We start from the raw sequence: 23796 nt of genomic DNA on the forward strand, positions 1-23796 counted from the left end.
TTTACCTTGTAGCATTTGCAGGAATATCACATGTGACTGTGTGCACCTTTTCAAATGGACATTTTCTTTATCACTGCTGTTGCTATTAATCTAATTGATCCTAGAAATAACTCTGGAGGGTAAATGTTACTTTTAGCCCCATTTTACAGACAAGGAAATCGAAACTGAACGGTGTCAAAGGTACATGTTTTAAATTGCACAGCTAGGAAGCTGACTGATTCGATTCCAAATCAGAACTCATCCCATCTGTCTCTGGGTCTAGAGCTCTGGCTGTAACACCAGGTTATGTTCTATTCCCCTCACTTCAGGGAAAACCAATCCACACTACTAAGATGCAGACTGTGTGTGTGCACGCGTGTGTGAGTGAGATTTTGGCTTCTGTCAATATCCATCTCTGACTATCTCTCTAAGTACAGAGCTTCTCTTGGTAGCTGTTGAAGCATAAATCAGACCATGCTGAGAGTGTGTATGTGCTAGCGAGAGAGAAATGGCAGAGGGAAGGTGACATAATATTGTAATTCAACACTTAATATCTCCAAAGCCATGTAATACATCCTCTTGATATTTCCAGAATATATTTTCTGGAAACTGGACAATAATTCAAATTAATGCTAAGCCTAAATCTAATTGTTTTATGGTGCTACAGAGCACTACATGGGGCAAGGCTTCCAAAAATCAGAGGTTCCAACAGTCATGTTGATGGAACAGATTTCAGCGTCTGGCACAGATGAGAACAGCTGCCTAAATATAGAATGCTGCTACCTGGAGCAACATGACAAAGGAGGCTCGGCTTCGTCCCACGCTAGGCCAGCCTCCCGTGAATTCTGGGCAAGATAAGGAGACAAAGGATAAGATTTGTATTTGAGGACCAGATGAAGGTCTTGAGGTTCAAACGAGATAAAGGATGACTGAGATCTACTTTTCCGGTAGATGTCATGTGAAGCAAGAGTTCTTTCACTCTGTCCCCATGAGGAGAGGGTTGGGATACAGCTTCAGAGAGCCGGGTTCTGGAGTCAGACAGGACTAGTTGGAGCCCCAAACCTGCCAGCTGATGGACTTATGCCAGTTACCTGACTTTGTGAGCCTCGGGGCTCCTCTTCTATCAAATGTGGACAACAATAACTGCCACATCCTCCACACACCACACTGAGATGTCACAGTCAATGCAGAAAGCAAGCTGCTGAAGAATATATGGAATCTGATGTCAAGCTTGAAATGAACAAGCAGTAATTCAGCATATGTGTGTGTGTGTGTGTGTGTGTGTGCATATGTGTATGTATGAATCTTTGTCAGTATAGGAATAGTAAAAATTCAAAAGGTCTACATTGAAAGAGTTGTCAATCAAACAGACCAAGGCCAGGAATATGAATAAAGGCATATTTAACACTTCTGTCACTCACTCTTGTATTGCTTTTCATACTAAGAGCACTGTTGCTGCTGCTACAATTCCTATTGCTAATAGCAGTATACCAACAACTTCAGAAGACTTAGAGAAGAATGAAAGTAATACAGTCAATCCTAAAGGAAATCAACCCTGAATATTCATTGGCAGGGCTGATGCTGAAGCTGAGGCACCAATACTTTGGCCACCTGATGTGAAGAGCTGACTCACTGGAAAAGATTGCAGGCTGGAGGAGAAGGGGACGACAGAGGATGAGATGCTTGGAGGGGATCACTGACTCAATGGACATGAGTTTGAGCAAACTCTGGGAGGTGGTGAAGGACAGGGAAGCCTGGCGTGCTGCAGTCCATGGGCCACCAAAAGCTGGACACAACTGAGTGACTGAACAACAACAATATGCATATATTAATGATACTGACTCAGACACATAGTAGGTAGCTGAAATGTGCTTCCTATTTCCTTGTTTGTCCTTGACAACTAAGGAATGTGTTTTCCTTCCCTTGAACTAGGAGAGGCACTGGGTAAAGAAAGGCAGCAACTGGTAACTGGTTCTGCTCCTGCTTCCATGCATGACCTTCTTAGCCCACCCACCCCCTTGCCTTTGCTCAGGTTGTTCCCATATCCTGGAGCATCCTCCTCACCTTACCTGTCCTCCCAGACCCAGCCACAGTCGATTCATCCTTCCTGGTTCTCTCACCTGGAAGTGGCCTGTCCATCTGCCCCAGTGGCCTGGCATATGCAGCTCTCCACTTACACGATTCTCACTATTAGTGGATTTGAGTTCAGCACACCCTCACTGAGTCTTCCTCATGAGACAAGGTTTAGGCAGGCTGATGTCTTTGGAAGAGACTGAACTACCCAAGGGACCACCCATGTTTAACTCATCTTCAAATCGTGGTTCCTTAGCACAGTGTGTTTGGCACTTAGCAGGTAACCAGTAAACATTTTGGATGAATGAATGGATGAGTGGATGGAAGGACAGACGGATGAAGTGACAAATGGTGTTTTCAGCTCTTTGAAGAACACTGCCTCAGATGTTACCTGAGAACAAAAGAAGGAGATCAAAGGAGTCAATCCTAAAGGAAAATCCACCGTGAATATTCACTGGAAGGACCGATGCTGAAGCTGAAGATGCAGTACATTGACCACCTGAGGCAAAGAGCCGACTCACTGGAAAAAGACCCTGATGCTGGGAAAGATGGAAAGCAAAAGGAGAAGGCGGCAGCAGAGGATGACATGGTTGGATGGCATCATCGACTCAATGGACATGAATTGGAGCAGACTCTGGGAGATGGTAAAGGACAAGGAAGCTTGGTGTGCTGAAATCCATGGGGTCGCGAAGAGTCAGACATGACTTGGCTACTGAACAACGAGACCGCACAGTTTTGCCCCTATACTTCCCAACGGTGCTTCCAATTCCGTCTGACACTGACTAATGTTAGTAACAGGCAATGTTTGCTTAGCATTTAAGACACTGTGTAAGCTGTGGTATATATACACAATGGGGTATTACTCAGCCATTAAAAGGTATACATTTGAATCAGTTCTAACGAGGTGGATGAAACTGGAGCCGATTACAGAGTGAAGTAAGCCAGAAAGAAAAACACCAATACAGTATACTAACGCATATATATGGAATTTAGAAAGATGGTAACGATAACCCTGTATGCAAGACAGCAAAAGAGACACAGATGTATAGAACAGACTTCTGGACTCTGTGGGAGAGGGAGAGGGTGGGATGATTTGGGAGAATGGCATTGAAACATGTATAATATCATATATGAAACAAATCACCAGTCCAGGTTTGATGCAGGATACTGGATGCTTGGGGCTGGTGCACTGGGACAACCCAGAGGGATGGTACGGGGAGGGAGGAGGGAGGGGGGTTCAGGATGGGGAACACGCGTACACCTGTGGTGGATTCATGTTGATGTATGGCAAAACCAATACAATATTGTAAAGTAATTAGCCTCCAATTAAAATAAATAAATTTAAATAAAAAAAAAAAGACACGCTGTAAAGCCTTTACACCCAATATCTTACTTGATCCTCACAGTAAGAGGGCTTGGGGGTTCTGGAGTCAGACAGCTAGTGAGTGTGGGCCAACCTACTGCCAGCTTTGGGACTCAGTTTCCCCATTTGAATAGAATTAAAATAATGACAGTAACTACCTCTAGGGTTACTGTCAGGAAGAAGAAACTTAAGGAATGAAAAAAAAAAAGAGAGTAGCTGGTATTCGTTTATACACTATCGACATGCATGTTTGTCCCACAAAGTTATTCTCACCCCCATGTCATATATGAAGATATCGAAGGCATAAAAAAGAGTTTATTGCCCAAGTCCACATAATTATTTAATTAGAAACCTGGCATTGAGTCCAGATACACAGACTCTAGGGACGGTGCTTCATCTAAAACCGGCACTTTACTTTTCAGCAGTCGGTGGAGTTTAAGTCTGAACTCGTTTATTCACATGGTTGGCGAAAGTTTGTTGAGCACCATACCTATGCCAGGCCTGGTTGTAAGAACTGGGCATTCAGCAGGGAACACAAAAGACACAGCACCACAGCACCTGACTATAGAGAATGTACGAGAGCATTAAACAAGGAAATGCGCCAACACATGCATGAGTACACGTGAGAAGGCGTGCTGCAGAGAAAGAGACACACGAACTGCTGTGAAGACCCAGCGGGCTCTGTGTGTGCGGGGCAGGGGGCGGGGGGAGGAGCGAAACGGAAATAAAGTTTCTTGCAAATAATAATAATAATGTGAAGTTCTAAGGCAGAAAATTGTTTGGTTCTGTTTTTGATTGAACCAGCAGTACAGCAAATGAGGTGATGCGCGAGATTTGGCATGCGTTTTTGCTTTTGCTTTCAAACTTAATTGTCCGCTAAGTGTTTGAAAGAGCACAGTTAAATACCCAAACTAGGATTCCGTGTCTGAACCCAACCCCACAGCGTAGTTGACAGTTTACACAACAGGATCAGGCTTTCCCAAAGGCCACAAAACAGACCAAACACAGACTAACATAATTTCACTTTTGCAAAGACCTAGTCAATTTTCTCTCTCTTTTTTTGTTGTTAAAATCATTTCGATGATGATACCCTTCTGTCTTTTTATAGATGGAGAATCCAGTGCGGTGTTTAAGAGCAGGACAATGGAGTCAGGCAGCCAGTTTTCATGTTCCAGCTGGGCCACAAACTAACCCAGTGATAACAATCCAGTTAAATGGGCCTTGGTTCCTCAGCTATAAAACTGTGGATAATAATCTCATAGGAATGTGGGTGGTAATGTATGCAAATTAAATTTCCGTTGTTTCAAATTACTCACTTTTAATGTAAATGAGGTCATCTATGTAAAGTCCTTAAAACAGTACCTGTCACATAATAAATGCTTAATTAGTGTTAGCTATTCTTATACAATTTCTACTTACATATATTTGATAACCCTGTTGTGGAATACAAGGGAATGTTGCTTTGCTCAAAATTTAGTTTGGCAAAAACAAACATAATAATAGGAACTCCTGCTTAAGCTTTGAATTTAAGTGTAAACAAAAGCTGTTTCTGTGACTCATTTCTGTTTTCTGAATTGCCTGTTCTTCTCTGGACCTCAGTCAGGAGTCAGTCTTTAGCCAAGCCATGGGTACATGCACACCAGATCGTGTGTGTGTATCAACAAGAACACACAGCTTCTGTTGCTTCCAAGGGCTGCAAAGAAGGGACATTAAAAGTGAGTGATTTGAAACAACTGAAATTTAATTAAAAACAAAATTAAAAGTTGTTCCAAGCCTGGCGCTTCAGCCAGAAAGACTCAGAGGAAATTAGTAAGTGCTACTAATAGCTGGATCCAATTCACAAACCTCCATGAAGAGAGTCGGAGGAGACAAGATGCATACTCTTTAGACGAAACAATTAAAGATCACTTCTGAGAAATAATCATGAACAGTATCCCAGGGCAAAAAGGAACATTATTTGCTGGTATGTTTCTTTGTGACTTTCTCATTCCATTATGGGAAAGTGCCCTGAGATTTCCCCAAGCAGCATCTTCTATAGTAACAGAGAGAGGGACATTGATTTTAAAAAGCAGACTTAAATGAGTGGGAGGCGGTGGGGCGGGGGGGGGGGGAATTCTTAAAAAAAAATCATTGTCACTCACTGCCTGAAATTCCACCTTACCAATTCATTTATCCTTTGAAATTTCAAATCCTCAGCTTGCTTAGTAAAATTGTCATTCCTCTCAGATTATGGATCTCAAACAATGAGCTGACAAGTGTAGTTGGGAACTGGGGTGCCAGGTTGGTTACATGAGCTGGTTTCTGGGATGCCACTGCGGATGGAATAAGAGTGGGCAGTGTAGCTGTGTCTGAGATGGACTTGGGAGGCATGTCCCCGAGAGATCAGTCTTAGGGCAGTGTGGAGAAAGGCAGAGGAAAGGAAGTCATGGGAGGAGCCAGGGAGATACAGGAATTGAGCTGAGGGCAGTAAATGAGAGGAGGAGGCGACCCCGCTTAATTTAAACCCACTGGGGGTGGACAGGAAATGCCTCTGAACAGAGGAATGCTCATGAGAGCCCTACTCTGCTGAACATCAGGGGGAAAGGCAAAAGAATGCCTGCACCATGAAAGACCTGGTTCCTGCCCACCTATACAGCCTCACCTCCTCCTTGCCCACCCAACCATTCTGACCCTGTCTCAGCTTCTGTCACTCAAGCGGCTTTGGATTTGCTGTTCCCTCTGACTGAAACACCTCCCTCCGACCCGGCCCCGTCCGCTTGTTCCCTTCACATCTCAGTTTAAAAGCCCTCTCCTCAGAGAGGCCTTCTCTGACCACCCTATCTGAGATAACATTCCAATTCTCCTCTTTGTTTTAATTATTTTATACCGTTTTAATTATTTTCACAGCAGCTCTCATTTATTTCATTGCCTGGACATATTCTATTATTTTGCTAATTTGCTTTGGTGTCTGTCTCCCACTGAGAATGAAAGCATTATGAAGGCAGGGGCCTTTGTAATGCTTTTTCTTTTTGCAAGAGAGCATTTCTACTGCTCCAGGCCACATAAGGATGATGAAATAAATATCTGTTCCACAAGTGAGTATGTTCTAGAAAGATTAAGACATTGTAGGTAAAACGTCTAGTACACTGCACTGCCACACTGGTCGCACATGATGACTTTTAGTCGATTATTTTTATAATTAACCAATATTATATTGATCTGGATTCTAACAGTGTGCTTGATCCTGGGAGGGAGAAGGATGGTGACTTGAAAAATGTCTGGAAGGGCTCCAAATTCCACTTTGCTGTCTCCCAGTGTGTTTGGAATACCTGAGACTCCATAAGCACGGGCTGGTTGTAGAGACGGATCTTATTTGTAAAGTCAGGATGGGAAGACTGACGCTGGATGTGGCTGAGGGCTGACTCAGCAGATTGATAAGGAAAGAGGGGAAGCTGAGATCGATTTCCTTCTGCACAAAGTAGTCTCATTCCATCCTCAAACAAATTCTTTGAGGCAGTTGATGAATCCATCCAAGCCCAACCTACCCTTAATGATCAACTCAACCTCTCCCTTCTCCAAGAATTCTTTGAGATTTATTTTGGTAAGAATTCCCTCTTCTACTTCTGGTGTAGGTTTGGAAACCATGCAGCTAATGTTTCTGGGGCTCAAGACTGGTGTTAAAGAGGTCATCCCACTGTTAGATCAGGAGATCTAATTCTGGATTTCAAGAGAAAATGGTAACAAGGATCATCATCAAGTAACACAGTAAATGTCTGAAACTGACTTTTGAGATTTGCTGTTGTTATTTTTGTTTGTTTCAATGTCTTGAATGGGTAATAGATCTACAGAGTTCCCACTCTGTGATGGATACTGTGACAAAATTTGGAGGCTATCAAGGTGGAGGAGAGAGATCCCACCTGAAAGTAGTGTATGGTTCAGTTGCGGGATAACCGGACAGGCAGTTTTCCACAGCCCATCATCAAGGTTGCGATGAAGATGAAACAGAGAGGACAGAGCTGGGGCCCTTGTCTCCCCTGCAAAGTCAAGGTGGCCACATCTGAGCTGAATGTTAAAGCACAGAAGAAGGCAGCAGCTAGGGGGAGTGGAGGGAAAAGAGGATTTAGGTAAAATGAAAGGAGTGGTCATCAAGGAAAAATGAAAGAGAACCTGGACCTTCAGGAAACAGCCATCTCATTTGGCTGCAGTGCTAAAAAAAATGGGAAATAAGCAAAGATAAGGCTGAACATATTTTCCACTCTCACATTCTACAATTCAGAAAATTGTCAAGCTGGCTGCTTTGCCACATGGCCACGGTGTGGCCTCACCCCTTTGTTCTCTCTCTCGAGAAAGCAGAAGCTGCCATTGTTAATTGATTCCATATTTCAAGTGTGACACCAGTTCCGGTCGCTGGGCCCCTGGGCCTCCCTTCAGGCCTCTGCTTCCACGGCAGGCCCCAGGCTCCGCACTGAAGTTTCTGCAGGAAATGGCCACCCCCAGAGCCTTCACACTCACCGGTCTCGTCAGCACCTGTGTGGGGGCCGAGATTGATCACCCTCTCCTGACCCAAAGGCCGTGGTGAAACTTCACCTGAAATATTACTCAAATGATTCAAACCTTTAGAAGCTCAGCTTTCAGAGAGCTGGCAAATTAATTGTGCTCACAGACCACAGTGACATCTCTTGCAAATAATTTCCATCCAGGTAGGATTTGTAAAGGTCCTAAGACCATGTGTTCTTCAAAGTTGCTTGCATTTTTCTTTCCTTTCTTTTTTTTTTTCCCTACAAACATAATCAAGTGGTGGGCATCCGATTCTTGATCTCACGTAGGAAAGCTGGTGCATGAGCAGAATAGTAATAATAAGTAGCTTTTGGGTGTATTTACCATGGCCAGGCTCTTGCATTTAACAACCACTTAATTCTCATGATTCCAGTCTGATTCCTGACGCATTAGCATCCTTATTTTTGAACGATGGAGTAGCCTCACAGGAAAGGTGAAGTTAGAGCTGGATGGTGCACTCTGCTGTTAATGTTCATGCTACCCACAGCTTGGCAAAAGTGCTCTGATTTTGATGTTTGGGGTCTCCAACCTCTAAGGGATCCCAGGAAGTGGCGCCAAGTAGCCTTTGACTCCTTCCCCTCCTCGGCTCCTCCTTACAATGAACTGCTAAGCTTCCTTGCTCCAGTTGTATGCTGCTGCTGCCGCTGCTAAGTCACTTCAGTCGTGTCTGACTCTGTGCGACCCCAGAGACGGCAGCCCACCAGGCTCCCCTGTCCCTGGGATTCTCCAGGCAAGAGGACTGGAATGGGTTGCCATTGCCTTCTCCAGCTCCAGTTGTATAGGACTCCCTTATCTTCACTCTCACTTCTCTTTTTTTTTTTTTTCACATTATTGGCTGCACTGGGTCTTTGTTGCAGCATCCGGGCTTCCTAGCTGTGGTGCATGGGCTCCAGAGGATGCGGGCTCAGTGGCGGCACATGAGTTTAGTTGCCATGTTTATGTGGAATATTGGACTTCCTGGGAGGCGCAGTGGTCAAGAAGCTCCCTGCCAGTGCAGGAGATGCAAGAGACGTGGGTTTGATTCCTGGGTCTGGAAGATCCCCTGGAGTAGAAAATTGCGAGCTGCTCCAGTACACTTCCCTGGAAAATTCCATGGACATAGGAACCTGGTGAGCTATAGTCCAGGCTGAGCACACGTGTACACAGACACACATACGTGGGATATTAGTTCCCCAACCAGGGAATGAACCCATGTCTCCTGTGTTGGAAGGCAGATTTTTAACCACAGACCACTGGGAAGTCCTTCCCTCTTACTGCTTGTTCAGACATTAGCAGATAGACCAAATGTAACAACCCCCTAATAAGTTGCTTGCCTTCTGTCTTGGTCCCTCAGACTCAGCTTCTGCACTGCAGTCAGTCCATCTACAGGTCTGTATTGAATCCCGAGCGTGTACTGGAGATTCCACAAGAACAAGACACCTAGAACTCTTGCTCTTTAGGGGTTTAAAGTAGCATTATCAGAGGCTGCTATTTTCCAGGTCTCAACTGTGTGCCAAGACCTTGTCCAGTGCTTCATATATAATCATTCTATTGTACTTGGAGGTGATTTACTGTTATCATCCCTATGTCAAAGATGAGTAAACAAAAGGTTTAGAAATTAACTAACTAATTCCATGCTACATAGCTAGGGAATATTGGAGACAGATATTGAACTCAGAGTGTGTGAATCTACAGCCCAGACTCTTAACCAAATTAGACATCAAATAAGCAATGGTGAATGTATTAAGTGTAGAAAAAAAGTTCAGGATCACATCATAGGGAGACCTATCTTACAACAGGAGAGACTGATGAAGATGATGATGTCAATAAAAACTAGTATTACCCAGTATTTCCTACCTGCCAAACATTCTACTAAATAGCAATAAGATATTATCTCATTTAAATTTCCTAAGCGGGAGTTATTAATATTATACCCACTCTACAGATTAAGAAATACACCAGAGGTTTAAGTAACATTTTGCAACATCAAATAACTATTAGTAGAACCAGCAGTTGAGCCCAGATATATCTGGCTCTATAGCCTGAGCTCTGAATTAACATACTGCATTGCCTTTTAAGCAACACAAAAGCTTAACACTTTAAGCTATTCACACGTCCTTGCTTAAAGCTCTTCAGCAGCTTCATGACCCTCAATCACTTCCAGGGGAAAAGCCTGACACAGAAACCTCTGCTTTTCTCACTTGCTCCCTCTTTTAGACTTGCGCAAGCCTCATGGATCCCAGATGCTCTGGACTCTCTCTGCTCTCCTGCCACACCTTTGCTCATACTGTTGCCTCTACCAGGAAGGTCATCCTTCTTGTCCTCACTCCCTCTCTCCATCTCCAACAGAGTATAGAGTTTCACTTCAATCCCCGTCCATCCAGCTTCCTCCGATGGGACAAATCCAAGGCGAAACAAATCCTCTGGCTCCCTGAACGTTTACCCAGATCTGTCCAGTGGAAAACACCAGGCTTCCCTGGCAACCTTGCTGATTCTTATCTGTATGTCCCTTCTGGTCCAGATTATGATATGCCTTCTATCACTGTCTTTGACTTCATAGATATTCTATCACTTTAAATAGTAAGTGTAATCCCTTTCAGGGGTAAGCTTAGCATTTACAGAGCATCTATTCGAGGCTATTTTCATACTACTTTCTATTTCAACCTCATCAACGCCCTGTGCAGTAGAGGCGAAAAGCTGTACTTTTATAGATGGTGAAGCTGATAGTTCTGAGATGCGAGGTGACTTGTCCAAGATCCATAGTAAGTAAGTGGAGGAGTGCAGATTTGTGTTGGAGGTTTTCAGCTAACCCTGGAGAAGGAAACGGCAACCCACTCCAGTGTTCTTGCCTGGAGAATTCCATGGGCAGAGGAGCCTGACAGGCTACAGTTCATGGGGTCGCAAAGAATTGGACATGACTGAGCAACTAACACTAAGGCTTTCTGCTTTCACATCTTGCATCCTTTCCCCTACCTCAGGTTCCTTCAGAGCTGATAGTATCTGAGTGAGTTCCAGAGTGTGGGTCCTGGCACTGAGCAGACAGCAGTGTCAGATGGCAGTCCTGCTTGGTGGATTCACTGGTAAAGTCCAAATGGGATCAGGGTGAGATCAGGGGAGGGAAGCCAGGGGAACTTCAGAAGTAGTCCAGGCTCTGGGGATGGTTCCAGCTAAGGGTGAGTTGCCCAGGGACTTAAGCGAAGCTTCAGGAAGTTGCCAACAACTCCCTTCCCTCCAAAACAATAAATAAATAAATAAAAAGAAAAACAAACCAAGGCGATGCCACTGTAGATATATTTGGCTTAGATAATCTAGAGGGGTGGCTAGGAAGGAAAACCAAACAGCAAGGCTCTGCTGGGCAGAGACTGGGGGTGGATAGGGTGGGGGCAGTGAGGAACGAGCAGGGGGAGGCAGAGAAGCAGAGGGGAGGCACAGGTTTTAATGATTCTTCCCATCTCATCATTTCCTTCTGAACATGACGCATCCTCCCCCTCTCACGGGCATCTGAGATGCTCAAGGGCCCTCGGCAGCTGAAGCTGGGAGTTAGAGACCGAGAGGCATCTTTTCCACCGCAGCGCCGCTACCCACTGCCTTCTGCTTCACACTTGCATCCCAGGGAGCCTGTGGTCCCTGCACATGCTTGGCTGTGATCCTTCTAAGCTTTCTTCAAATGGCAACTTGTGGGCTGTGAAAGGTTTGCTCAGCTGCTTTTGCTCCCAAGATCCCTGCTCAGGAGGCTGCCTGGCTACAGACTGTCCCAAAAAAGAGTAGAAAAATAGAGGACTGAGATGCTAAGGGGATTGTTTCATAAAGACTCCGGAGGCCACAAACCCAGTGGGATGAGTAAAGGGGGACTCTGAACCCCAGTATTTCTCATTCTCCTGTTAGAATATGAGACGAGGGAGGAAGTTTAAGTACCACCTTTTCCCATTTCTCCCACTTTACAATGTCAAAACCTAGAAAAAGTCTAGAGAAATAGAGAGTTGCCCAAAGTCCAGGTGAATTCGTGGACAGCTAGAACCCAACCTTGTCATTGAATAATTCTCTGTCTACCACATCTCATGGTTGCTAATTTGTAACAATTCTGCCCATCCCCTTACTGCCTGTGTGATGCTGAAGTGGTCACATAAACTCCCTCAGCTTTAGTTTCCCTTAAATTTACAACGGGGAAAATGCCTGGATCTACTACTGGTAGATTCCATGTTGGAGATCCCCTGGTGGCTCAGATGGTAAAGAATCTGCCTGCAGTACAAGAGACTCGGGTTCGATAGCTGGGTCAGGAAGATCCCCTGGAGAAGGGACTGGCAACCCACTTCAGTATTCTTGCCTAGAGAATTCCATGGACAGAGGAGCCTGGCGGGCTACAGACCATGGGGTCGCAAAGAATCGGACAGACTGAGCAACTAACACACTACATGTAGTAATAGAATTAAATGAGGTAATGCTTTGCAAAGCACTCAGCGTGAGGCTCGGTGCTTAGCAATGTTCTCTAAATGTTACCAATTCACAGCGCTGTTACGCTGTTACGATTACAATCACAATCAATTGCTGGAAGGCTTAAACAATCCCCCCCCCCCCCACCCCAGAAGCCTGTGTCACACATCACCCACCTCCAGGGAACATCAGTGGCTCAAGACCCAACTCAGGCAGTGCCTCCTGCCTCCTCAAGACCTCCTCCCCTTGGCACCCCATCTCCAGCCTGGGCTACTTGCCTGGCCCTCCTCTGTTTCCCAGAGAACCCAGTGTGTACCCCTTTGAGATGTTTACCACACTGCTTGCCTATATCATCTTCTTGGCAGTGTCTCACTCCCACCAAGTTGGGGGAGGCCAGAGATGGTGTTTTATCTATCTCTGCAACCCCAGCATCAGAGCAGGCTGCGGAGGCTGATGAACTATATTTGTTGACCACAGGAAGGAGGGAGGAAGGAAGAAAACAGACACTATATATGAATCAGGAAGAGGTGTTGCTATTACTGAATTTTTAACTAATTTCTTCCTTGGGGCCAAGCTAAGCCTCTCTAAAACTGTACCTTCTACTTACCTGGCCATACCTATGAAGACCTCTCCCCAGCTTCTTTATCACCTTCATAAATAATAATACACTGAACAAACAGAAAGGAAAAGCACAACATTCTCACCATCAGATCTGTTCTCACAGCTGGTCAAGTACTTCCACACTCATCAAGCTCACTGACAATGATTTGAGGCAAGAAGCATTAACATCGCTTTTAGATGAGAAAAATAAGAGTCAGGGCAGGTCAATTAATATGTCCAAGGTCACAAAGGAGAAATCAGAAGAACTGGCAATAGAAGTCACATCCCTTGGACCACAGGTCAACGCACCTAACCTCTGTACCACGCGCACTTCTCTATCCCAGCACTGCACCCTTGCCGTAACACTACACCACTTTGCAAACGCCAAGCCAAGAATTATAAACATCTAACTCTACATCCTTTAGCTCCATCCCATCAAAGCTCCCACCTGCCTTTCTCTCCTCCTAGTCAAAAAGTCAAAGTGGCCTTCTGCTCACAACAGAAGAATAGAATTATTAATGCCAATAAATTAAAATGCCCTACCCCTTGCCACCACTCTCTGCCCCCAGTTCCTACTAATATATTTTTGGACCCGATCTGCTATCAAAACACAGAAATTAGTCTCCAATTTTAGATGTCAAACTCAGTTATCCCTTCTGTTAAGAAGAGAAATTAGTAACAGTTCATCCTGGTCGGAAGCCAAGCTAACACCGTAGCACAATGTGTCATTAAAAATCCCAACCCAACTATCTGTTGTGGTATCTTTAAAAGCTTGAGCCTGTTCAGGTTCTTGGAATGGTTCTATGGGCTTTGTTCTCTTTCAAGTTCCCTGTCATCCTTAACCTGGGGATCAGTTACTATTTAAGGAAGAAAAGGCTTTGACGCATTTTTTCCTTCCATGATTTTGTGGATTTAGACTTTTCTAATGAAGAGAGTTGATGAAAGAAAAAAAAAAGGGGGGGGGGGGGGCGGAATTCCACTCTAAGGGGTCTCCACAGCTCCCAGCACCAGCTCCAGGCCATTGCTAAGCAAGTTGTCCATTAAGTACAAGAAGAGGGAAAAGGGAAAAAGTTTTCACAGTTTATAATTATATTACCAGTTTCAGTACAGATCTCATTTTAATTCTGACTGAAACCTCGCCTTGCCTTCTCCCGCACTCTCTCACGTATAGTTATTAACTCTGGGTTGGAGTTCAACCTGTTCTTCCTGATTTCAGCATATTCATATGGTTTATTGGCATTTCATTGCCACCTCCTCCCTGGGTGTTCTGAATCTCAGCTCAATTTATAGTTTCCCTTCTTCCTGGGCTCTGGGATAAAGCCTGTTTCATTGTGGTGTTGGGGAACGGGGGGCATGATGTGAGTTTGATTGGAGCTTCTTATCTTTGGGGATGGGAACTAAAACCTTGGGGAGTGAAGTCAATTATAGGAAGAGGAGGCAGCCTCAGATTTCATGCACTGTCATGCATCAGAACGTAGCCTCTCAGGGCCTCTGCGTCCACCAGCCTGCTCCCTCTGCCTTCATTCATTTCCCTGCCATCACTGTCGTATCGTATACCTATGGAGTCAGAATCTCCGTTAGGCTTCACAGGAATTCAGGACATGAATAAATGGTGGCTTTGCCCTGGAGGAAATTTCAGTCTGGCTATTACAATCACTTCATTTATTTACTTATTTTCACTCTACCAAAGCTTTGGAGGGGCATGCTGTTTTGGATGCTGTCCGGAATATAACATGCAGAACAAGCAAAGGTGATGTCAATCCTTCAGGAGCTCACAACTTAGGGGGTGAGCCCAATATTAACTAGGTAAGAATATCACAAATAGAAAAGCATGCAATCAAAGAACAGAGCAGGGCTCAAGGAGAATGAACAGTTATGGGCCCATCAGAGGCTATGACATGAAAAAGGAAGGTCAATCACTGTTGAGTAAATGAAATTTGTCTCAAGGAAACTGAGGAGGTGAGAGCAATTTTCTGAAAGTGAGAACAACATGTGCAAAGGCCTTGAGGCAGGAGACAACCAAAGATATTCAAGGAGACAATTGGAGAGAGACTGGTAAAAGGTGAGGCTGGGGAGGAAGGTGGGGCCTGATTTTGCTGGAACTTAAAGGCCATGTTGAAGCGTTCAGTCTTTATAACAAGTACAAGAACAATAAGAAGTACTTAAACATGAGTCTGCCACCAATACAATACTGTAAAGTAGAAATAATAATAATAATACATTTTTTAAAAAAGGAAAAAAAAAAGAAGTACTTAAACAGTTTTATGGCTGGATGCAACATGTTGAGATTTTCCATTTTGAAAGATAGCTCCGTTTTCAATGTTGTGAAAAGACTGGAGAGATGCTTGATTTAACACAGGAGGCCAGTTCTTAGGATCAAGGCAGTTGTAACAATGACATATGCGTAACAATAACAGTGATGGAAATTAGACCACGGGGTTATTAGAAAGGTACAAATATAGTTCTATGCAATTTTCAAGGAAGGGGTGATTATTTCTGATGGGTGTTTTCTTTGAAGAAGTTTTAGGGGTTTTGTTGAAGAAGTTTTTTTGGAGAAAGGAGGAACTCAGACACGAGGAGGCATGCACTACATCGAAATGAGGACATGCAAGGCACAGCAGTCTATCTGCCTAAATACCATAAAGTGTGTGCAAAGGAAAAGGCAGAGGTCATCTTGAAGAGCACCTTTACACACGAACATGCTCCATGGTACTCAAAGGTCTGAAATAAAAACTGAATATTACAGAACAAAGCTCCAGATGACCCCAGGGAGCAAGATGGCCAGGGACCTACTCTCTTTAGACAAGTTGCTTGGCGGTTTGTGACTAAGCAGTCACCTTCAGTGTGGTGTAATTTCCACTTCCAAGAATTGAAACGACTTCTCCCATGTATTCAAATCACTGCACACTTGCTCTGAAGTCAATTACGAACCTCATTCCTCATTAACGGCACGGCCACACATTAGCTCACTCTCTTGGGTGGAAAGGCATAAAGCAGGGGTGCAAGCAAATAAATGTAGAGCGAGATTCATTGTATATAATGTGTTCAAAAGCAGCTACACATGGGGCATATTAATGAACCAGGGCATCCTAATGATGAATGTTTCCACTTGATGATGTCATAGGCTGGTAAGGAACCCATAATCCTCAATTTCTCAATCACAGGGAACAGAGAAGACATGAATACTACCTCAGTCCAACCCCAAAGTTAATGCTAAGACATTAACTTGACCTTAACAAATAGATATTTTTGCAGGAATATTTATGCCAAATGAGCATATCAACATAAAAGAACACAGTGTGTGTTTAGGTTAAAATGAAAGTGTTAAGTCACTCAGCTATGTCTGACTCTTTGCAACCCCATGGATTATAGCCCACCAGGCTCCTCTGTTCATGGGATTTTCCAGGCAAGAATACTGGAGTAAGTAGCCATTCCCCTCTCCAGGGGGTCTTCCCGACCCAGGGATGGAACCCAGGTCTCCTACATTGCAGGCAGATTCTTTACCATCTGAGCCACCAGGGAAGCATGGTGGCTTCCATGATATGCTCACCAATGAGCATATCAACATAAAAGAACAAAGTCTGTGTTCCACAGAGGGGTATATTTAGTCAAGAGACATCACTGGCCATAACTCACCCCTGAGTCTCACTCCATTTCTGAGCCTGGTCAAAGAATGAGTGATACTCAGGGATGAAACAGTAAAGAATAAACATACTCACTCCAAAGGCCCTAAGACTTTTAATGTTTTAAAAATTTATATTCTGGTAAAATGGCTCCAATTTAAACTATTTGGTACCATAGCCAAACATATTCCTTTACTTTTCTTGTGTGGCTTCATAGAAACGTGGTCATCTATTTTCAGGAAATTCCCTATGATGGGGAACTCATTACCTTGCAATGACCCCATTCTGATATTAAAAAGTATTATCACAACTACTAACATTAATACAATTTATTGAGCCATTACTAGATCTCAGGTACTGAGCTAAAAGTCTTACGAGCATTATTTCATTTATTCTTCACAATAACTCTATGAGATAAATACGACTATTATCCCTTCCTTTATAGATGAGACTAACGCCTGGAAAGTGGAGATATTTTCAGACTAATACTCAATTTTCTCCCATCTCTGACCACCCTCATAACCCATATAGCTCTAATTTTGCTTCCTGGGGACTTTTAGAACAAGCCTGCGCCCTTTTCAAGACAAATAATAACTGTCGTGGTCATTTTTGTGAAGCCGTGGAGTGTGGGAAAAGCATGGATAAGGGGTTTAGGTTGGCTTGGGCTTGCATAGCTTGCTTCACTTCTGTGCGTTAATCTGGCTAAATCTCTTAACATCTCCAAAACCTACCTTCCATGTATGCAAAAAGAGGATGCTAAATCCTGCCTCACAGTTCTGCTTTGAGAATTAAATTAGTAACTTTGTGTAAGGTGTTTTGAACACTGCATATTCATAACAGATATGCTCAATAATTCCAAGTCCACTTTTTGTCTGAGTTCCTTAAACACTTCTTACAGAATGATTTTCTTCCATCATTTCCTTAAGAAGCCATTACATATTGACAATGTTTTTCCAATCTCTTGGCTGCAAGTCCTTTATCTTGGATGTCTTCCAATATATCATTGACCTTCTTAAAGTACAACTGCCAGAACAAAACAGAACAGAAAACTCTAGGCATAGTGGTATCTATCTACACTAGAGTGGAACCATTTCATCTATTTAATCTAGACAACTTATTCCTTTAAAAGTTGTGTCTTCTACTGGATTATTATACAGCCAGGATCTTGGGTGAACATATCCTAACATACACTGGAAGCCCCAAGAATTGAAGAAACTAAATTCTCAACTCATATGAGTTCTTGATGCTAACCAATATCTATTTATCAATAATGTTACCTGTCGGGCAATTTAGATGAAGCCCAAATCCATGTGATAAGAGCTGCTTTGTTATGAAGCATGGGGACCACTCACATGATATTCAGTCTTATTGGCAATCACTGGAATTGCACTGTAAGGCAGCTCCATAAATTAGCATGGATCAAGTCAAAGACGGAAGAAAACAAAGCCCCTTATGAGGGCTGCAAGAGGTCTCAAGGAGTTATTACCCTGTTAGAGGAAAGGAAAGTAACACTTACAGAAATATTGATGCAGCTCTCAAACTTCTGATAAGGGACCTCCTCGAGTTCTTGTTAAGACCATTAACACTTGGGATCTACTCATAGAGAATACGGTTCACTAGTTCTGGGGATCATGAGACACTTGGGTTGTCTAATCCAAATGCAGATCACTTAAAGGCCACAGCTGAAAAATCAATGCTAAATCCAGTCAATTTGGACACACATCTAGCCCATCTCTTCACTAGGTGCTTAGCAGAGCAAAAAGCCACCAGTGGCCTTGAGAAGGCCCAGACAAAGCAAAGGGTGATATTTGCCAAGGGCTTGGATGGGGACTCTGTTAGTATTTATTGCTCTTGCCAGCTGGGCTCTGGACAAGTACTATATCATACTGACCTTTTTGTGTAATGGGCAGAAAGTATCAAGTACAACTATGTTGTAACACAAGTACAGAATCCATTATTTCCCCCCTGAAGACCAAACCCATTACTCAGCCACCTTCAACACTTCAGCACCATGGACAGCCCAAAGACACGTGGTTGACTGAGCACTCTAACGGTTGGTGGCAGTTTGGCAGCTTAAGCTTCATGGGGAAAGGTGAGAACCGTGAGAGCTGCCTTGGCCATAGTCCTTGGGTGGCCTCATCTTGATGGATTCTCTCCCATTTGATGGGGATTGCTCTTACCATGATAGGCCTCACTATGACAGTGTTGCTGCTTATAACTCAGCCAGTGGCCTTGGGGGGGGGGGGGCTATATTTCTGTTTGGCTATATAAATATATGTTTTAAAAAACCACTGATTTATATACATGCAATCTGCATTCTTTATGTATGCTATATCTGACTGCATTTACAAATATTAATGCCAAGTGATGGTAAGGGTTCAAGGAAATAGGTACCACTGTCATCACTTCTCCTCTTGCCTCTCTGCAAAACATTCTCATATCATATTTCCAGAAATCACAGTTAGAAACCCTACCAACTTCAATACATACGTCTTTTTTTTTTCTTTGTTAGATCATGTCCCACCCTCATGGGAAGCAGATTTTTTAGAAAGCATATAGTTGGGAGATAGGAAAATCAAAGGATCACCCTATCCTTGAAGAAAATGGCAAAACTATTGTGATGTCAGAATGAGGCCAGAGATAAGTCAGACAGAGAAAGACAAATACTGCATGATAGCACTTTAATGTGAAATCTAAAAAAGACAACAAATGAGTGACAAGAACAAAAAAGAAACAGACTCACAGATAGAGAGAGGAAAAAAAAAAAAAAAACAGTGGTTACCAGAGGGGAAAGGAAAAGGGGAAGGGGAAAGATAATGGGAGGGGATTAAGAGGTATGAAGTACTACATACAAAATAAATAAGCCATAAGGATATACAGTATAACATAGGGAATATAGCCAATATTTTACAATAACTGTAAATGGAATGTTGTCTTTAAAAATTGTTAATTACTATGTTGTACACCTGAATCTTTTATAATATTGCACATCAACTATACGTCAATAAAAATAATTCTAAAAATTTAAAGTAGGGGCTAGTTCACTATGGTGAAGTAGGAGCAATCACAGGATGCTTTAGTAAATGTCAAGGTGTTTCAGGGAAAGGAGGTAGAAGTTCCTCTTTGGACAGAACATACTGAACAAATGAGTGCTATGCTGTAAACACTGTAACTTAAAAATTATAGATAAAATTGAGTTGCGATGGCATAAGGGGGACAAATATACAGTAAGGCTCTCAAAAACATCTAATATATATCCAACAGAAAAAGAGTAAAAAAAAATAATGGTATTCCCTTGGTGCTTAAGTCAGAAGGGTGGTTATCCATGGGAGGGGATTCACTGGGAGGGGGTGTAAGGAAGCTGATGGTTCTGGTAATGTTTTATGTTTGATCTGGGTGAATTCATGTAAAAATTCATTAAGCTGCATACATAATATGTCTTCTTTATTATATTTATGGTAACTTTTAATACATTTAAAAATAATAATAATACTAATAAGGACCTACTGCATAAGACAGGGACCTTCACTCTGTAATAACCTATATGGGAAAAGAATCTGAAAAAGAGTGGTGTGTGTGTGTGTGTGTGTAATTCAGTTTGCTGTACACTTGAAACTAACGCAACATTGTAAATCAACTATACTCCAGTAAAGATTAATAACAGAAAAGAAGATGTGGTACATGCAAGCAACGGGATGAGACTCAGCCGTAAAAAAGAAGGGAATAATGCCATCAGTATCAAAATGAATGCGACCAGAGATACTCATCCTACGGGAACTCAGTCAGAAAGACGAATATCGTTTGATATCACCTACATACGAAATCTGAAATGCAACACAAATGAGCTTATCTATAAAACACAAACAGACTCATGGATATAGAGAAAGATTGTTAGCTGCCAAGGGGAAGGGGGTCGGGAAAGCAAGGAGTTGGGAGGTGGGGTTAGCCCATGCAAACTCTTATATATAGAATGGACAGACAACAAGATCCTACTGTTTACAGGGAACTATATAAAGCATCTTGTGATAAGCCATAATGGAAATGGATATTAAAAATGCATGCACATATGTATCTAAGTTGCTTCAGTCGTGTCTGACTCCTTGTGATGCCATGGACTATCGCCTGCCAGGCTCCTCTGTCCATGAGGATTCTCCAGGCAAGAATACTGGTGGAGTGGGTTGCCAGGCCCTCCTCGAGGGGATCTTACCAACCTAGAGGTCTCTTACCTCTCTGGCACTGACAGGCAGATTCTTTACCACTAGCGCCACCTGGGAAGGCCCATAAAAATGTGTGTGTGCATGTGTGGATACACAATTTTATATATAGATGTATATATGTATGTATGTATCTTTGCTGTACAGCAAAATTTAACACAACATTGTAAATCAACTATACTTCATTAAAAAAAAAAAAACCTCTTTTCCCAAATGGAAGAGTATAGAGAAAAGCAATTCTTCTGTAATGTATAAAAAGGAAAAGTTATAATATACGTGTTATAAATTGTAAAAAAAAAAAATAATAATAATGCCAAACGTTTGGGGAAACACATCACATTCTGCTGGATGTACGGAAACTGGAACCATTTTCTGGAGGGCACTTTAGCAATAGATATCAAGCGCCTTAATCAGTTTCTTGGACCATGCTTTGCGAATGACTACAGCAACTACCATGTCTCATTAATTCAAATTAATTGGGTGAAGAGTAAATGGTAGGATATAATATGCTTGTAAAGTACATTTACAGGGAATGAGATATGAATATAATCCAGGACACTCAAGGAAGTTTCCACAAAGCTCATACAGTCTTCTTTGTCATACTTTTTAATGAGCAAAGACTGGGTTTTTTTGGGGGCGGGGGAGTGGCATATTTAGCTAGGAATAGCAAATTCTGGGAGATAGCGAAGGACAGGGAAGCCCGGCATGCTGTGGCCCACAGTGCTGCAGAGAGTCGGACGTGACTGAGTGACTCAACAACAGCAGGATGCACAAGCTTGATAAGAAACAGGAGGTTCTCTGAAGTGCTCGATCTTTCTGCAAACTCACGCCCGAATTCTTTATTAACAAACCTTATCCTTGCCCATGGAACAAAAGCAGTCTTTCGTTGTATTAAATAACCCAGGATTCTAAATGATGAAGACCTCTTTTAAGGTCTTTGGATGCTCTCTCTAGTTTCGGCAACATCATTCTGAGGCTGGGCACGTTCAAGGGGGGAATGTTCATGGGAAACATCCGACCAGACAGGAGTGCCAGGTGCCTAGCCGGCGTGGGGCGTCTCTAACGCTCAGCTCTTACCGTCTGCGATGAAGTGCTCGGGCACGTGCAGCGTCACCTTCACCGTGAGGGGACAGGACATCTGACTGCCACACACCATGGCCAGGACACAGGAGCTCACGGCAATCAGCGTCAGGGCCGTCTTGTTCACTGGGCTTTTCAGCAAACCTGTAAGAGGAACACACACAAAGATACGTAAGTCCCCAAGGTGAGGAAACAGGAGGAGCCTGGGGCTTGGGAATCCTGTTGATTTCCAAATGGGAAGCAGGAAGAAGAAATCACATTCCCCAGTCTCTGCGCTTGCAATGACATCTCGTGGTCCCTTGTCGAGTCTTTTTTTTTTTTTTTTCCTTTTCTTTCAATTGTATTCTTTTTTAAGTTTTAATTGAATCTATTACTTTTTTTTTTAATGTTCTATTCTTTTGGCCAAGAGGCATGTGAGATCTCAGCTCCCTCACAAGGGATTGAACCTGTACCCCCCTGCATGGGAAGGCAAAACCTTAACCACTGTACTGCCAGGAAGCCCCTTTTTTGGATCTTTAACCCACTGCATAATAGGTTTATTATCCCTTTTGGTATTAATGAAAATAAACAAATTTCCTCAAAATCGTGGCAATTTTCACTCCTCCCCTCCAAATTAGACTAGTCATTCTTAATATTTAGATGATATTGAATTTTCTACTCTCTTTAGAAGCAATTGAGAAGATGCTGTGTTGTTGAACTCATAGGGCCAAGGGGAAGGAGCATGGGCTTTGGAGTTTGACCATTATGAGTTCAAACCTGGGGTTCAGTCCTCACTGGCTGTGGTTTCATTTTTGAACCTCAGTTTTCTTGTGCGAATGATGAGGATAATAATAAAAGTTCACAAGTGCCGGTGATTATCACGTGGCATGGTGTATATATGTCTGTCATCTAGAATGGTTTTACATACTGTTTGAGGCTGATCAGTTCAAGTTAATTTCCCAAGCGTTTACTGATGACCTACTATGTGAGACACACACAGAGCAGAATAAGAATAGTTCTTGTTCTTCAAGAGCTTACAGGCTAGGGGCAAAGGCAGGCTTGTACATGCATGCTAAGTCGCTTCAGTTGTGTCCAACTCTTTGTGACCCCATGGACTGTAGCCCACCAGGCTCCTCTGTCCATGGGATTCTCCAGGCAAGAATACTGGAGTGGGTTGCCTCCTCCAGGGAGGAGGGGATCTTCCCAACACAGGGACTGAACCTGCACCTCTTACGTCTCCTGCATTGGCAGGTGGGTTCTTTACCACTGACCACCTGGGAAGCCCAAAGGCAAGCTTATCCACAGCTAATTAGAATCTAAGGCAAGTTGTGCTAAGAGCTACTAGAGAAGGGCATAGGATAGCAGCGGGGGATGGGGGAGAAAGTTGCTTGAGAAAACTAAATACAGCTTCACAGACGCAGTAGAATGAGTAGATAGATCGGATCTGCATGGCAAGGAGAGCCAGCAAAGAAATTCTGTGGACTATGTCGGGAGCCCACACTGGATCTCATTATTTAGGCTCTACTCCTCACATTTCATTTCAAGGCTTTGATTACCACTTCTAAAGCAATGTTTCCCAAATTTCTATTATCCTCTGGACTCTTATCTGGAGCAAACCTTTATGCCCAAACCTCCCAGACCTCTCTCTCGGAAGATCCCACAGGCATGACAAAATGACATGTTCAACATTGGACACATTCCCTTCTCCTAAAAGCCTCCTACTTTTCCTGGTCTCCCCAGAGTACTGAAAGCACCATCATTTAAGCTGGCCGGAAACCTTGATGTTGTCTTTCAGTCTTCCGTCGTCCTCCTCCACAGCACTTAAAGAGCATGCAATCCTCTGTATTCTATGCCCTTAGCATCTCTTCTATTGTTTGCTTGTGAGATGAGGGAGGGATGGGCACATTTTCGCTCCCCACTCCCTGGTGGAACCCCTCGA

At 43.3% G+C, this 23796-nt stretch overlaps 1 protein-coding gene across 1 annotated transcript in view; it reads right to left on the bottom strand.

Annotated features, from left to right (window-relative positions):
• Nucleotides 1–23796, bottom strand: part of ASTN2 (astrotactin 2) — a 1033755-nt gene that overhangs the window by 596466 nt on the left and 413493 nt on the right. The window contains exon 6 of the mRNA XM_052644759.1: nt 21876–22022. Coding sequence (XP_052500719.1) covers nt 21876–22022 — 147 coding nt within the window. The remainder of the gene's footprint in view (nt 1–21875; nt 22023–23796) is intronic.

The sequence above is a fragment of the Budorcas taxicolor genome, chromosome 8, assembly GCF_023091745.1.
Source record: "Budorcas taxicolor isolate Tak-1 chromosome 8, Takin1.1, whole genome shotgun sequence".
Lineage (NCBI taxonomy): Eukaryota > Metazoa > Chordata > Mammalia > Artiodactyla > Bovidae > Budorcas > Budorcas taxicolor.